This window comes from Nerophis ophidion, linkage group LG10 (genome assembly GCF_033978795.1).
Source record: "Nerophis ophidion isolate RoL-2023_Sa linkage group LG10, RoL_Noph_v1.0, whole genome shotgun sequence".
NCBI lineage: Eukaryota > Metazoa > Chordata > Actinopteri > Syngnathiformes > Syngnathidae > Nerophis > Nerophis ophidion.
In genome coordinates, this window is record NC_084620.1 from 24,275,522 (window position 1) to 24,293,737 (window position 18,216).

Consider the following 18,216-nt stretch of genomic DNA (forward strand, 5'->3'; position numbering starts at 1 on the left):
CCCAAGCAGCATAAATGTCTTGGATTAAACAAGTTTGACTCTTAGTGGTGTTATTTATGTCTGGAGGACTCTTATGTTAAAAAACATATTTAGAAGGTCGTCAGTAGTTTTTTTTTTTTTTTTTTTTTTATGCTCTCAAACAGTGATTCTCAAACCGTGGTACATACCACTAGTGGAACCTAGGCTTCATCTAGTGATATGCCAAATAATCACTTGATTAAAGGACAGTGTTGTCTTTTCCTGTATTCAAACTAGGGTTGCACCGTATACTAGTACAAAGAAAGTTACGCAGTACTAATAAATTAATAACGGTATTATACTGTTTCCGAAAAATACCAACTCTTTTTTGTCCATTTAGATATTACGGCGCGCTGTCGTCATGTCGTGACATTGCTGGTAAAATTAGCAGAGGTTAGGGTTGTACGGTATACCGGTATCACTATAGTACCGCGATACTAATGAATCATTTTCAGTAAAATACCGTCTCTAAAACATACCAGTCCCGCTAAACCTCCACCGCCCCCCCACCTGCGCCACCGTCCAAGTCACGGCGTGACGTTGCTGGTTTACGAGAAGAGAAGCATGTTCGGCGGCACACAATCACGGAGTACTTACAAGAAAACATGGTGTGTGGACAGAAAATGGAGAATGGACGCATTTTGGTGTAAAAACTAAAGATAAAGTTGAAGTTACAACACAGAAACACCCTCAGAGAGAGGTGCTTTAAGACATGGCTAGCTAGCTAGCGGCTAACGTCCATCCGCCGTCGCCAGTGTTTTAGCAACTTCTACATCACTAATGCTCGTCTCCATGGCGACAAATAAAGTATGTTTCTTAAAGTGACGTGCAGTCAGGGGCAGCAGGTGAGGCGTGGCCTCACCTGCCATTATGGAAAGAAAAAATTAAAAAAAATATAAATATATAATTATATTGTTATATGTATCCAGTGATTATACTATAAAGTTATTTTCCATTTAACTTCACCAGTTTTAAATAATTTTGTATTCAAAATCGCTTAATTTTCACATTAGTCGTTCAAATACTGAGAATCACCATGGATTGCGCAATGACTCGGCTAACTGCTGTCTGCTGTGCAGTGAGACCGTGTTGCTATTTGAATTATATTTCACATTTCCATAGTTTGGTTAGCTGAGGTATATAATTTACAGTGTATTTTGTCAACAACTGTATGTGTGTAACGTATTTCTTGTGCTGGGCAATCATAAAACTGCTGCGAAGCACGTACAATGTGAGGCTCCTGTTCTCCGGCCTCCTGGTGGTAGTGGGCGCTACTGATCCCAGAGATTACTTTTGCACTACTCGGCTAGGCCAAAGCCGGTATATTTTAAGGTTGTCGTTTGCCTGCATATCGTTAAAAAAAACGTCCAAAATTTTACAACTAATTGTAAACTTATAGGTGCCGACCATCAGGGACAAGTTGCGACGAAAGAGTGTGTCGATGTTGAGATATTACGCCGAGTTGGTAAGTGAATTTGTTTGCTAATAGTAGCTACTAGCCGTACCCATGTATTTTCAATGGGCGGTTAGCATCGGGTTTTAATCCCGTTTCCTCCAATATTTCTTATCCGATTGAATGAATACTTATGTTGAGTCTTTATTTTGGGTATTTAAATATGGTGACTGAGTATTGTGGCATTTTAAGGCCATCTGCATTTTTTATGCTACAGTAAAGACAATGAATGAACACTGCCGCTGGAGCGCAGTTACACCTGTCATAGTGACAACACTGTGTACTGTCATGTTTGTTATTTTGTACATACATGTGATTATTCAATATTGTTAATGTTAGCAGTATTATCGCTAATAATGATAATAAGTGTAATTTATTTATACTATACTATACTAGCTAAAGTACCTGCTACATTAAGTTAAAGTACCAATGATTGTCACACACACACACACTAGGTCTGGTGAAATTTGTCCTCTGCATTTGACCCATCCCCTTGTTCACCCCCTGGAAGGTGAGGGGAGCAGTGATCAGCAGCAGCCAGGAATAATTTTGGGTGATTTAACCCCCAATTCCAACCCTTGATGCTGAGTGCCAAGCAGGGAAGAATGCTGGTATGAGCTTTTAAACATAACCCGTTAACTGCTGCCGATCAAATGGTGAATAAGATACTCTATAGGGTTCATATGTTTATAAATCTGACTGTGAGGAAGTCAGTGCCTCACCAGCCATGAACCTCACCGCACGTCACTGCTTTCTTACAAGTATCATCCTTGCAGGACGAGGAATAGCTAAACATGCTTCACTACACACCGCAGCTCACTGGTGTCAAAATGTATACAAACACCATTACTGGATCGACACCTAATATCCACTGTAATGATATGTACAGGCACGTATCTAGTTGATACAGCTATGAGTATGTCGATATTTATTGGCATCACAACATCTTCTTTTGTTTTTTTTAAATGTATATTATGTTTATAAACTCAGGAAATATGTCCCTGGACACATGAGAACTTTGAACATGACCAATGTATAATCCTGTAATTACTTGGTATCGGATTGATGCCCGCCAAATTTGTGGTATCATCCAAAACTAATGTAAAGTGTCAAACAACAGAAGGATAAGTGATTATTACATTTTAAGAGAAGTGTAGACAGAACATGTTGAAATAGAAAGTAAGCAGATATCAACAGTAAATGAACAAGTAGATTAATAATTTATTTTTTACCACTCGTCCTTATTAATGTTGACAAAATAGAATGATAAATGATACAATATGTTACTGCATATGTCAGCAGACTAATTAGGAGCCTTTGTTTGTTTACTTACTACTGAAAGACAAGTTGTCTAGTATGTTCACTATTTTATTTAAGGATTTAACTGCAAAAAGAAACATATGTTTAATGTCCCCTAAGATTTTTTGTTAAAATAAAGCCAATAATAACATATTTTTTGTAGTCCCATTTATTTAGAAAAGTACTGAACATTTTTTAGTCCCAGTACCAGAAAATTGGTATCGTTACAACACTAGCTGAGGCACATGGTAGGCAACGCAAGTGGACAGAACACTCACAAGCAGACATATTTGGGGATAGAAGCGGAAAAATGGACGCATTTTAACTAAAAATTTAACAATAAAGAAGAAGCATAAACACTTAAACACCACCTGCAAAAGGTAATTTATAACATAGCTAGCTAGTGGCTAGCGCACATCCGCAGTAGTGTTTTAGCTACTAATCCTCGCCTCCATGAACGAGGAATGGCTAAACATATGCTTCACTACTGTTAGAATAATTATGTATATATTATCACACAACTCTTATGCTTAAGGGCCTTTGCTATAGTTATTATCAATTGTACTGAAGTTGTACTTTTTCTATCTGTGCAAAGCCAGTCGTCTCGTATCAGTGTTTATTTTCAGAATCGGCCTACTGACTGCCAAGTGCGAACATCGAGTACCGTGACGCAGACAGAGCAGAGACAGGGCGATATCACGAGTGTCAGCACATTTGCATTTCATTAATAGTCATATATTGTGTCTAACTTGAGCTGCTGAGATGACCCCCTTCCTTCAGCGGCAGCTTCAGTGATGTAACCAGGGACCTCCCAAATAAATAGAGGAAGCACATGGGCTGGACTTTAGAGCGTAGTTTGGATCTGTAACTAGAGTACAGCTCAAAAAACGTCTCTCCTCATTTGAGCCAAATTGAACTCTGTCTGTGCATGATTCCTTGCTTCTTGTCTGTTTAATAGATGTCTTCAGTGTTTGAACCTGACACTACGCACCGTAGGAGGATACAATAGCTAACCACCAACAGCAGGCTAGCGCTCAAGAATGTAAACAAATGCCATAGGTAGAACTACATGGACATCAACTGTGACGATACCAAGTACAAACCCCGTTTCCATTTGAGTTGGTAAATTGTGTTGGATGTAAAAATAAACGGAATACAATGATATGCAAATCCTTTTTAACCCATATTCAATTGAATACACTACAAAGACAAGATATTTGATGTTCAAACTCATAAACTTTATTTTTTTTGCAAAAAATAATTAACTTAGAATTTCATGGCTGCAACACGTGCCAAAGTAGTTGGGAAAGGGCATGTTCACCACTGTGTTACATCACCTTTTCTTTTAACAACTTGAAGAGAAGACAGACATTAGATCGCATAGGGATATATTTGTTTTACTCTTCTGGTGTTATGACTATTGGATGAGTCGTTGGTCTCCATGGCGATACAAAGCGCTATGGAGGACGACCCGGATACTATTCGACCTGCAACAAAGGGTAACATGATGCAACATTTGTATAGCGAACACACACACGTGGGGTTGAATTTCATTTCCAAGTATTGCGTTCATGGCAGCCTGCACGTGTCCTTTATAAAAGCAACCAAGGTAGCCATGTCCCCCACCACAGGGGGCAGTCCTGCTGTTGGAGCTCAAGACTGCCCCCTTGAGGATGCTGCTACAGAGGATCCCCCCTCCTCCCCCCTCACTTGACCTATACACCCCCATCACTTTACCTCCTCTTCATCTCCCTGCTCCCCCCTCTGGGGGCTTGTGTGAAGGAGGAGGAGCTCATGTCAGCAGTGAGGTGTGATGGCAGGATGTCTGTCAGATCCTCTGGCTCAGGGAGCTCCGCCCTCCTGGACCCGCCACAAGGTCCGTCAAGATGACCACATCATGACCCGGCTGCCTGGCTTACATTTAGCAAGCAGGTGTCCCGCTGACAGACACACATACACATATTTTCTTGTAAATTCAAATGAATACTAATTGCATTACTTCCATATACTAACATTTACAGTTATTTACTATGTAATATCTTTACAGCATTTTACTGCTGACATATTATTTTACAGTTAATTACAATAATATACAATTAAGCTGTAACTTCGCAGACACAGTTGTAATTTTATTGTTAATTACTCTCTAATTTTAACACCTCAGAGTCCCTTGCTGCATGCATGTACAATAGTGTGCAGCCTGGTCAACGTAAACCCTCAAGAGACAAATCACTTTAAATTTGCAGTTATATGCTATGTTATTACAGAGGTCTAGTTGTACTGTGGAATAATGATTGCTGTGAAATATAACAGTCAGTTGTAATGTTACTGTAAATTTTACAGCAAAATGTTAAATGCAGCCCGGTGTTGAGGTGGCGACTTGTCCAGGGTGTACCCCGCCTTCCGTCCGATTGTAACTGAGATTGGCACCAGCGCCCCCCACAACCCCAAAGGGAATAAGCGGTAGAAAATGGATGGATGGATGTTAAATGCAGCCCTGCGTTGAGGTGGCGACTTGTCCAGGGTGTACGCCCCCTTCCCCCCGATTGTAGCTGAGATAGGCACCAGCGCCCCCCGCAACCCCAAAGGGAATAAGCGGTAGAAAATGGATGGATGGAATATTAAAGGCTTACTGAAACCCACTACAACCCACCACGCAGTCTGATAGTTTATATATCAATAATGAAATATTAATATAGCAACACATGCCAATACGGCCTTTTTAGTTTACTAAATTGCAATTTTAAATTTCCCGGGAGTTTCGTCTTGAAAACGTTGTGTAATGATGACGTGTATGCAAGACGTCACAGGTTTTTAGGAAGTATGAGCGCTGCACACACACACAGCTAAAAGTCGTCTGCTTTTACGGCATAATTATACAGTATTTTGGACATCTGTGTTGCTGAATCTTCTGCAATTTGTTCAATTAATATTGGAGAAGTCAAAGTAGGAAGATGGAGTTTGGAAGCTTTAGCCTTTAGCCACAAACACACGGTGATTCCTTGTTTAATATGCCTGAAGGTGACACTTTACTATGGATCAGAGAGCGGTCAAGCGAACATGAATTACGAAGGAATGTCAACCAGGAGGTTTTGGTGAGAAAATTGTGGTTAGAAAGTCGCTTCTTACCGGAGAAAAGCTGAGCCTGTGCCGTCCATAAAGCTGCCGTCGACTCCCCTGAGACATTGGTGTCAAGACACCTGTGGAGATACCCCTCCGACTATCAGGTACTGTTAAACTCACTAAAACAATAGCAACACAATAGAAAGATAAGGGATTTCCCAGAATTATCATAGTAAATGTGTCTAAAAACATCTGAATCCGTCCCAATGCTATCACATTTTTTTTTTAACTTTTTTTTTTTTTTTTCTAGTCCGTCGCTATCAATATCCTCAAACACAAATCTTTCATCCTCGCTCAAATTAATGGGGAAATTGTTGTTTTCTCGGTCCGAATAGCACTTTTTGTTGGAGGCTTCCATTAAAATCAATGTGAATATGTGAGGAGCCATCAACATGTGACGTCATCGTCTGCGACTTCCAGTGGAGGCAGGGCTTTTCTCTTAGCACCGAAAGTTGCGAACTTTATTGTGGATGTTCTCTACTAAATCCTTTCAGCAAAAATATGGCAATATTGCGAAATGATCAATTATGACACATAGAATGGACCTGCTATCCCCGTTTAAATAAGAAAATCTCATTTCAGTAGGCCTTTAAATGCATTGAAATCTGATAGTTTTTCTACAGTGCAAATTATAGAATGTTTTACCTTAGAGTTTATAATAAAGGTGTCCAAAGTGCTGCCGGGGGTTCATTTGCCACCTGCAGCTCGAATTTTGTAATCTTTCTCTCGCACGCACGCACACACACACGCACACACACACAAGGTGAGGGGGAAAAAGGGCAAAATGACTAATTTTAATAAGGAAAAACTGAAAATGTGATTTTAATAAAAATATTATACTTTGTCACCTATAACAGAAAGAAGTCCCAAAATGTCAGTTTTTTTAAACAAAATTGCATGCTTTGACTTTTCAGTGTGCGGCCCTGTTGGGAGTCCGCACTTTTCTTCTAAGGCCTGTGCACAGCAAATTAATAAAGTACTTGACATCTTTCACATTTTATCAAATGAAACAACCATTGTTGTAAGAATCTAAATCACAGGTTTCCAAATGTGTAGAGCCACTTTGTACTTTTTTGTACATCAAGATCATAAAAGCTTTTATGATCTGCCATTAGTTTTTTGTCTTTTGTATTATTTCCTGTCCAGCGCTCTGATTTTTCGTTCCACATCTTGTTTGCCTCCATTTACCACCACAGCTCATGGTCTGAGTGCTGTCCCTGATTTCCTAGATTATTTTGCCTTGAACCTCAGAGTTGTACTTTTGCTTGCTTTTCACTTCATACACTTGTTTTCCATTTGTGCACTTCCCAGCTGCACATCTTTGTTTTTGTGTTACCAGCTTTTCCCTAACAATGAAGGGTTTCTTTTCTCCACTTGCCGGCCGTTCATACATACACCGAAACGCAACAAAAACCAATACAATGTAGTTTAATCAATTATTCTTGTCATTCTTTATTATATTAGTATCATTTTTACACTAGTCCTTTAGCATACTCAAAATCTTACCATATTTTGCAAGAAATGTGTACCAAACACCATGTAGAAGACGCACAAGTCAACGCGGTCATTTTGGTTTTCAGTTCCCCCCCAGTTTTCAGTCCCCACCCCCCCACCCCCCCCAACCCCGCCAGTGGGTTGGGGGGGGGGGGGGGGGGGTGTACTGGTGCCATTTTTCCTTTTTTTTGTTTGTTTGCTAATCAAAAACTAATTTATTATGTCTGTATAGGTGTCACAGCTCACGGGCCAATAAAATAATGAGCAGGACACCGCTGCTCTACATCAACTGTTTAAGAGCTTTAACACTTGTAAACGTGAATAAATAATATGTCTGCTGATGCATTGCAGGGGTCCTGGCAAAAATCTATCAGCCGTTTTGACAGATTTGAGCCAGTTTCATCATTTTTTTTTCTGTTTCAGGCATTCAAATTACACACTATTGCTACATTCTCACTGAGCAGGCAGAGTGCAGAACAGTGATGCCAAGGGAGGTCGCTGTGCGGTCACCGTTGTCCCTGCATGTGACTAAAGATGCTGAGCCTGCCATGGTGCATTAGTGCAAGGCCGCCCGGGTGAACACAGGCGTGGAGGAAGTAAGAAACACTACAGGCGCTACAGCGGTACTGAGACGATGCAGGGAAAGATGGCGGCTCATATGGACGCAGAAGCTTCCCAAGCCCTTTTACATCAACATGTGGGCTTAATCTGGGACCATGGCTGTTACATATTCTGCCATCTCATGTGAGCTGGTATGACAACAAAGTTCCTTCAACTTTACAGTACATCCATACAGAGCACAAACAGAATCCAGGAGCTGCCCCGAGGGTGCGGGAGCACAGCAAGAATGCTCATGAAATAGGAAACACATCATCAGTTCCTCCACATTACAACTGAAATTTCAGCAATCTTGTCAGCAGGGGGCAGCACAGAGTAAATCAATCGGTATTGATGACTACAAGGAGCATATAACATTGGTATTACTGTACATCCAAGCACACCGATATGCTGCACCACAACGTTAAATAAAGAAAATATATATATATATATATATATTTGTTTTTAAAAAGAGTCCAAGGAAAGTAACAAGCCAATTGGAGAGCTTGCTACCATGCCAACAGCAAACTTACCATGAGCAGGACATCACTAATCTGCCCCGTCATGTTGGCACTATAATTCATATACTACATATTGCACAAGCACACATTATGTTTATTGTGCTACATAGTACACACTGACAGGGGCTTAGGCCACAGGTGTCAAACTCAAGGCCCGGGTGCGAGATCCAACCTCCCGTATCATTTAATGTTGCCCACAAAAGCCTGCAAATAATGTACATCCATACTTTATTTTCTTACTAAATGTATTGCTTTTTTGTTTTGGCAGAAAAAAAATACATGTACTGTATGCAATTGTATATAGTTTAAACATTTTTTTTTAATAATGAAACACATATAGGCAATTTAATGTGTATGAATTTAGGTAGGAAATTTCTTATGTGAGAATCTGTAATAATGTTAATGTTAATAATGTAATGTCAGTTGAATTCTTTGAATTTTAGGTTGGAAAGTAGTTATATTTTGTAGTAAATAATGAACTATTATTTAATTCAACATTAATGGAACATATATACATGACATATTTTTGTTGACTTATGATTTCATAGTCAGTTATTCATTAAATTGTAAAAATTACAACAGATATTTCAGTTAAAAAAAAACCCAAAACTGACTATCGCCCGAATTTTACCATAAAAAAACAGTAATACCGTTTTACCATATATAGTATTACACTGTAAAAAACCACCAAGATTTTGCCCTAATACAATGGCCGCTCTGTTCCCACAATTTTACCATAACAAACAGTGGTATTGTTTTTCTATTTACTGTAATACACCATAAAAACCACAATAAAGTAAAAGAAACCATGATTGTCACACACACACTAGGTGTGGCGAAATGATTCTCTGCATTTGACCAAACACCCTTGATCCCACCATACCATAGATTTTACTGTTAAAAGCTGACCACCCAGTCTTTTGAATTTTTATGTTAAAAAACAGCAGTACAATCTTTCCATTTATAGGAATATGCTGTAAAAAAACCCCACCAAAACTGTATGATAAAATTCTGGTGACTGAGCTGTCTGCCTAGAGTACGTTAAAAATATATATAATGATCAAATGCAATTGTATATTAATATCACGAGGTGAATCCTTTTAGATTTATAATAATTTATTACTTATTGTTACAAGTGGCCCTCTGAGGGCAGCCACAACTGTGAAAAGGACACCCCTGCCTTGAGCATGAAGCTCTACTGGGGCACATGAGACTCAGTGTGTGTGTGTGTGTATATATATATATATATATATATATATATATACATACTAGTTTATTTGCAATTAAGTTATTTTATAGGTAAATATTGAGCAATTTATTTCCCAAGTCTTTGTATTATTCCAAAACATGTAATAAAATTAAGATGAGTCAAATAGTAGAAAAAGATCAGAGCTTTTGGGGAAAACGTTGGGCCAGTGTGGACTAAAAAGTCCACAGCCAAAATATCGTTCGAATAGGGCCACGGGAACGTGCCTCGGTAAAAGGGGTCTAATGACACTCTTACATGGCCCTGCAGTAAAAGAGCATCACCATATACATATTGTATGCACTAAAACTGACCTTGGCTCCGCTCCATTGCCTTCTCAAGACATGCGTCAATGTTGACGTACTAGTGAGGGTCACACAATAATCAAGTAACCGCATTGTGAACTGGACGCCCAGACTCAGTCTGTCCTTGACCCAGTCTGGTAGTGGTGAGAAGAGTATAAGGTCATCTGATTAGTGATAGATACGAGTTTCGTTCTTGTTTTGTCTCCCATCACATCAAACACTATCAGGTAAATGGTGCTAATTTGCAAATGAGGCTTTTAACGAACATGTCATTTTGGATCTTTAATACGAGAAAGATGTGACGATAAAAATTCTTCTCACAGAAGTAGTTTGCTGAAGAAATTGATTCCTAGAGTTAAGTCAGTCCTTCTCAAATAGTAGGGCAGGCCGCCCTCGGGGGGCACAAGTGATATCGGCGAACATGCTTATACCAGAACAAGACCAAGATATGTAGCACTTGGCTCTAATGTAACCACGGTGGGAGATGAGGGAAAACTGGGGTGTTGTTTACATCATTCTTAATAAGCTTATAATGTAATGCCAAGTTATAATTTTAACAATTTTATAGACAAATTATACATGTATATTCACTTTGGAGTGAATATAAATATTTTCTTCTTCTTGGGGGACGCAAACAAAAACATTTGAGAAGCACTGAGTTAAGTCAACATGGCGTCGTTTGTGCTATTTCCACAAATAACTCAGCAGCTTTTCGTACTAAAGTCAGTTGACTTTTCAATGTTCTAAGTGGGTTTTAAAAACAACAGTCACTTTGCAGGTGGGTATTGGTAAACAGGTGGCAGTTTTCCAGAACATTCCCATGAAACGCTCCCGAGTGTTTGTTGATTCCCTCTCACTTCTGTTTCTATGAAGTCACCACGTTTAGCATTTAAATACATTTGTACATTTTTGTAAATATTGCCAAGGTGTGTTCTGTTAGTTTATCTGGTAAATATTTGTCTTTCAACGAACTGATCAACCAGGCTATGGTGGCCAGCTTTCTGACGTGTCTTGTAAAAAACAAGTTTTGTCTTCCAATTTTAAAGGAAAAAGTCCAATGCAGCATCAAGTGCAGGTGTGCAGTAGAAGTCAGGATACAACACTCCTTGGATCGCCCAGCAGGAGGCGCTGCACTGTTCATTGGTCTCTCGTCTTTTGCTCCTTATCCTCTTTGACCACAGTTTCAATGGAATCCCAAATGCATAGGCATGACCTCCATGGTCATGCCCATCCAACCCCTTGAGTCCAGCTGGTCAGTACATTTTCTGCCTGCTGGGCAGAACAGCCTCTTTGAGGAAAGAGAACACCAGAAGGATCCCAGAGCGCTTCCCCCGCTTCCCCTTGGTGAAGTAATTAGACACCACGTCATCTAAAACACACAGTTAAGATTCAATTCATTGGACACACTGATATTCTTAAAACCACAAACCTTTGGAATGATTTCATAAAACATACAGAGTGAAAAATAACTATTTGAACAAAACCAATAAGTTTATCCGCTTAAAGCGGTATAAACTGTCTATTTTATGACAAGAATATTCTAACAGACAAAGGCAGAATAAATAAAAAAATACATGCAGAAAAATAGCTTGTCAATTAATTTGTACAGTATCAAATTGAGGGGAATATGTATTGAGGTTAATTTGTGTCTTTATTACCAAGGCTTTTTTCTGATATATAATTTTAGTTACTGAATTTTTTGCATTTGAGTTTTGTCAATGGAATTATGCTGACAATTTCATTAAATAAAAAATTGTGAGCAAACTGTGTGTGTTTAAAAAATCAGTTTGGTAAAATACTGTGTTGTAAAATTCAGTTCATAAAAATTTGGCACAGAAATAGTCGTTGCTTCAAAACTGAAGCCCCACTTCTGGTAAATTAAAGTCGAAGTTAATTTTTGGCCAAATTTCCCTATCATTCACAATCCCATTTTAAGACAAGAACACATTTTTTTTCTCTTTTTTTAATGCACTTTAAGTTGTAAAATACGACAAATAGGAGGTGGTAAACAATTCAGCTAATGGGAGGACTCTATTCCACCCTTAAACTGCTCTAAAAACATTCAAAATCTCAAAGTCTTGTCACTTGAATATTAACCAAGTATTATCGATATTGTTATAAGCAGAACTGCGGTACTTTTAGCAGCACTGTGATCAGTTAGCCAACTAACTTTTGCAGCTATTGAGATACTGAGCTGGTGAACTGCTGCATTGCCTTTAGAGTTGGTAAGAATTAATTTTAGAATATAGATTATGATTCATGTATCGGGGGCGGACCATATATTGTTTGAAGTGACCAGATACTTATTTTCCACCATAATTTACAAATAAATTCTTTAAAATTCCTACAATGTGAATTCCTGGATTTTTTTTCACATTCTGTCTCTCACAGTTGAACTGTATCTATGATGAAAATTACAGACCTCTGTCATCATTTTAAGTGGGAGAACATGCACAATCGGTGGCTGACTAAATACTTTTTTTGCCCCACATTATATATATATATATATATATATATATATATATATATATATATATATATATTTTTTTTTTTTTTTAAACCTTAAACATTGAAACTGGAGCCGCCAATATGATGTGCAGTGCATTTATTAATTTACTGTGAGTCTCAAACTATAGGAAGAGAAATCTGCACTTTTGAGTAATGTACAGGTTGTTCTGGTATTTTTCGCAATGGAGGTGATGATTACGTAGTGGGGGGAATACATAGACAGTGCTGATTGTTGCCTATGTCAGTTAGCCAAGGCACTCAAAACAAGAAGAGCTCTGCTTTTGTATTTAACATTGATGGGCGGTAATCCGCAATGGCGAACTCATCAGATAGTTTTTCACAAAAAATTGGCTGATACTGATTGGTGGCCGACCGATCAGCGCATCTCTGAGCTTGACACGCACCTCCAAAAAAATCCACCTTCACATCATGACGACATTGACGGGAAAAGAAGTGACATAGAAAGGATTAAGCCCGAGAACTGTAACTCCTAGGAAGTCAGGTTTTTGTGCACAATTTAAAAGCTTAACAACTTCACACTTGTCATCTGCTACTCCAGTACGAACAAAATATTTGGAGAAAAAACAAAACTTGGTGACTTGTGTGTTGCTTGGTAAGCATCCACGCTTGTACTTTTGCCAGCAGACCAAATAACGCAAAGTAAAGCATTTGCATTCAATTTTGCGTTGATTAAACGGCGTATATGTTGTGTAAATTGTACAACCCGACAAACTGTACTAGCGGAGTAAAAACCGACTAGACTTTAATTTTAACCTGACCAAAAATGACTAGTGTGAACAAAAAGCACAGGATTCCACACATTGCTGGCGTCAAAAATTACAAAAAGTCAACAAGAAGCTTACCTCCTTGTTGCACGGTGGATGGAAGAACATTTTCACCTGCCGAAAGCGACACAAAGAAGGCAAAAGGAATCACCCAGAGGCATATTGTAAAATACGCCAGAACCTGAGAAACAAATGAGAGCATTCTTTGAGAAGGAATGTACACGGCTAACACATTGACTTTGTTAATCAAAGTTTACCTCTGAGAAAGGGTAATATTCTTGTGCAAAATACTGAAAGGCCATGTAGTGGTTGACCACGACCAACACTGCACGGTGGAGGAGAACATGTTAAAATGTACACATCTTCAGCCTATCACAAGAAGGTTAAGTGCCTTGGTCCCACGTACCGCAGGAGAGGATGAAGTTGGGCGAGCTCAGTAGGATGTAGGGGAACGTCTGCAGCAGGCCAAAGTACACCAGGTTGGTGAAGAGTCCCAGTCCAACCATCAGCGCTGGGAAGCCTTCAAAAATGTAAAGGCCTGCGAGAACGCCTGTCGAGAACTGTTGGGACAAACAGAAATGACAGACTCTGCACACTAAGTCAACAGCATATTTCACTAACCAACTTACCAAGATCGTGTAGTTTATTATTCGACTGGTGGCCACAGTGTACTCTTCTATTAGTTCTGCCAAGTAGTACAGACCAGCAGCTATGAACACACAGAGAGGATGAATCCTTGATTTATTGATTGAAACTTTTATAAGTAGATTGCACAGTTCAGTACATATTCCGTACAGTTCACCACTAAATGGTAACACCTGAATAAGTTTTTCAACTTGTTTAAGTCGGGGTCCGCGTTAATTAATTCATGATAAGTGGCCTAGTGGTTAGAGTGTCCGCCCTGAGATCGGTAGGTTGTGAGTTCAAACCCTGGCCAAGTCATACCAAAGACTATAAAAATGGGACCCATTACCTCCCTGCTTGGCACTCAGCATCAAAGGTTGGAATTGGGAGTTAAATCACCAAAAATGATTCCCGGGTGCGGCACCGCTGCTGCCCACTGCTTCCCTCACCTCCCAGGGGGTGAACAAAGGGATGGGTCAAATGCAGAGGACAAATTTCACCACACCGAGAGTGTGACAATCATTAGTACTTTACCTTTTTAACTTTAATTCCTGAGAAAATACTGACTAAAAATACTGAAAGATAATCTTCGAATTACTGATTGATTGAAGAGTTTATATGCATCTAAAATAATTGAATTCATGTAATGCTTTCAAAAGACAAATGGATTGCACAAAAAGCCAATAGGCTCGTTTCCATTGTAGTCCATATAAATACGATACAGTTCTCACTAGCCAGGAAAAATGGTCACACAGAATAATTTTTCGCAAGATAACGTTATAAACCGAAAAAAAATAAACTGAGTGCAAGCTTGTTTGCAATGTTCATCCTTCATGTTTACTATTGTTGTAAGCACAATACCAATGGCACGCATTTTGCAAATTTAATGTCAAATCAAATGTTTATTGGATTCATCACTATACAGTGTACATCCACGACACAACTACTTACTAAACTACTACCACAACATGGTTTACTATTTATAAAATATAATGTAGGTTTACCTGGAACTTGAAATAGGCCACCTGGCCTGAATCCACACTTGGTAGTAGTTTAGTCAGTAATTTAGTCATGGATGTACACTGTATAGTGATTAATTCAATAAATGTTTGATTTGACATTAAATTTGCAAAATGCGCGACGTTGGTATTGTGCTTACAACACTATGACGTTAAAGTCCTTAGCACACATCTCATTGACTTTAACGTTTTTCTAATAGTATTAAAGATAGACTCCAATTGTTGCCTGAGTGGGACTTTGCCACTATGCAACTGTCAAATATTGACTAACTCCTGCATAACTAACACACTGCATGATTGATATTACCATCTTAAGACAAATAACGTTGCTGTTCTTCAAACACAGACTTACCACATCAACAGACCAGCATACCAGCAGAATATATTCACTGTTTTATAACAAACATCTATTTATACAAATAGAAATGATATTTTTCGGACTCTTCGGTTAAGAAAAGAACAGTAATACGTGGTACAATTCGATCTGCTAACACGAGCAGCCAACGTTCGCTTTCCACATTAGCGGTATTGACGTAACACGTACCTATAGCAAGAGTGACGAAGCACACCTGGATCAACAACGACAGCCAGCTTAGTAAATAAATAAACCACATCTCTCCGCACAAGAAGGGACACACAAGGACGACGTAGGAGACGAGAGAGGACAGAAAAGAGGCACAAATAAGTCAGCTAGCTCGCTGCTAACATGCAGCGGCGCTGTGCTGGTCAAAGGTCTCGAGAGCAGGCTAAGGAAAGATGAAGAAGGGCCGAGTGGGCGCGGCTTACTTTTGCCTGGAGCGCCCCCTGTTGTTGGAGGACGAGAGCTAACGGCTTGAGATTGACAATTTGTCTAATGATTAAAGGCCTAATGAAACCCACTACTACACACCACGCAGTCTGATCGTTTATATATCAATGATGAAATATCAACATTGCAACACATGCCAATACGGCCTTTTTAGTTTACTAAATTGCAATTTTAAATTTCCCGGGAGTTTGTTCTTGAAAACGTTGCGTAATGATGACGTGTACGTGTGACGGGCTGTTATGAAATATGAGCGCTGCACACACACACTGCTAAACGTCGTCTGCTTTAACGGCATAAGTACACAGTATTTTGGACATCTGTGTTGCTGAATCTTTTGCAATTTGTTCAGCTATTATTGGAGAAGTCAAAGTAGAAAGATGGAGTTGGGAAGCTTTAGCCTTTAGCCACACAAACACACGGTGATTCCTTGTTTAAAATTCCAGGAGGTGAAGCTTTCCTATGGATCAGAGCGGTCAAGTGAACATGGATCCCGACCAAATGTCAACCAACAGTTTTTGGTGAGAAAATTGTGGTTAAAAGTCGCCACTTACCGGAGATCAGCTGAGCTTGTGCCGTCCGTACAGCTGCCGTCGACTTCCATCAGACACTGGCCTCAAGACACCCGTGGATACACCCTTCTGACTATCAGGTACTATTAAACTCACTAAAACACTAGCAACAGAATAGAAAGATAAGGGATTTCCCAGAATTATCATAGTAAATGTGTCTAAAAACAACTGAATCCGTCCCAATGCAATCACGTTTTTTTTTTAACTTGATTTTTTTTTTTTCTAGTCCGTCGCTATCAATATCTTTAAACACAAATCTTTCATCCTCGCTCAAATTAATGGGGGAACGTTTTCTCGGTCCGAATAGCTCTTTTTGTTGGAGGCTCCCATTAAAAACCATGTGAATATGTGAGGAGCCATCAACGGATGACGTCATCGTCTGCGACTTCCGTAAAGGCAGGGCTTTTCTGTTAGCGACCAAAAGTTGCGAACTTCATCGTCGATGTTCTCTACTAAATCCTTTCAGCAAAAATATGGCAATATCGCGGAATGATCAAGTATGACACATAGAATGGACCTGCTATCCCCGTTTAAATAAGAAAATCTAATTTCAGTAGGCCTTTAAACTTTGTGTCATATATGCTAAATGTTTTACAAAGCATTTTCACCACAATCTCATGCCAGTCAGTGTAATTTTGTTTTATTACTTGTACATAAAAATGTAGTGCGCATGGGTGATAATAGTTCAATCAATCAATCATCCATCCATTTTCTACCGCTTGTCCCGTTCAGGGTGGTGGGGGGTCGCTGGAGCCTATCTCAGCTACATTCGGGCGGAAGGCGGTGTACACCTTGGACAAGTCGCCACCTTATCGCAGGGCCAACACGGATGGGCAGACAACATTCACACTCACATTCACACACTATGGCCAATTTAGTGTTGCCAATCAACCTATCCCCAGATGCATGTCTTTGGAGGTGGGAGGAAGCCGGAAGACCCGGAGGGAAACCACGCAGTCACGGGGAGAACATGCAAATTCCACACAGAAAGATCCCAAGCCCGGGATTGAACTCAGGACTACTCAGGACCTTCATATTGTGAGGCATGTTTATTTATATAGCCCTAAATCATAAGTGTCTCAAAGGGCTGCACAAGGCACAACGACATCCTTGGTTCAGATCCCACATAAGGGCAAGGAAAAACTCACAACCCAGTGGGATGTCAATGTGAATGACTATGAGAAACCTTGGAGAAGAACGCAGAAGTGAGTGACCCCCCGCCCCCCTATAGGGAGGACCGGATGCAATGGACGTCGAGTGGGTTTAGCATAATATTGTGAAAGTCCATTCCATAGTGGATATAACATGATAGTAAGAGTCCAGTGCATAGTTGGGCCATCAAGAGACCATCCCAAGTAGAGACAAGTCAGCAGCGCAGAGACGTCCCCAACCAATGCACAGGCGAGTGGTCCACGCCGGGTCCCGACTCTGGACAGCCAGCACTTCATCCATGGCCACCGGACCCGTGCCCCCTCCTCCGCAAGGGAGAGGGGGGCAGAGCTTAAAAGAAAATAAACGGCAGATCAAATGGTTTGAAAAGGGGGTATATTTAAAGGCTAGAATATACAAATGAGTTTTAAGATGGGATTTAAATGCTTTTACTGAGGTAGCATCTCTAACTGTTACCGGGAGGGCGTTCCATAGTACTGGAGCCCGAACAGAAAACGCTCTATAGCCTGCAGACTTTTTTTGGGCTCTGGAAATCACTAATAAGCCAGAGTTTTTGAACGCAGATTTCTTGCCGGGACATATGGTACAATACAATCGGTAAGATAGGATGGAGCTGGACTGTTTAGTATTTTATACGTAAGTAGTAAAACCTTAAAGGCCTACTGAAACCCACTACT

The 18,216-nt window shown here is 39.8% G+C and overlaps 1 protein-coding gene across 1 annotated transcript; it reads right to left on the reverse strand.

Moving 5' to 3' along the window:
- Positions 1-10,325: 10,325 nt before the first annotated feature.
- tex261 (testis expressed 261) lies at positions 10,326-15,756 on the reverse strand. Its single transcript, XM_061913059.1, has 6 exons — positions 15,537-15,756; positions 13,979-14,058; positions 13,756-13,909; positions 13,607-13,674; positions 13,428-13,530; positions 10,326-11,425 (listed from the first exon to the last, which is right to left on the reverse strand). Exons 1-6 carry the CDS (start codon positions 15,604-15,606, stop codon positions 11,310-11,312), a joined length of 591 nt encoding a protein of 196 aa, XP_061769043.1. The 5' UTR covers positions 15,607-15,756; the 3' UTR covers positions 10,326-11,309.
- Positions 15,757-18,216: the final 2,460 nt, after the last annotated feature.

Coding starts and splice junctions, on each gene's coding strand:
- tex261 (XM_061913059.1), bottom strand. CDS start 15,606: ATGTGGTTTATTTATTTACTAAGCTGGCTGTCGTTGTTGATCCAGGTG. Junction 13,910..13,978: donor TAATAAACTACACGATCTTG/GTAAGTTGGTTA, acceptor TTGTCCCAACAG/TTCTCGACAGGCGTTCTCGC. Junction 11,426..13,427: donor ATCCACCGTGCAACAAGGAG/GTAAGCTTCTTG, acceptor TGTGTGTTTTAG/ATGACGTGGTGTCTAATTAC.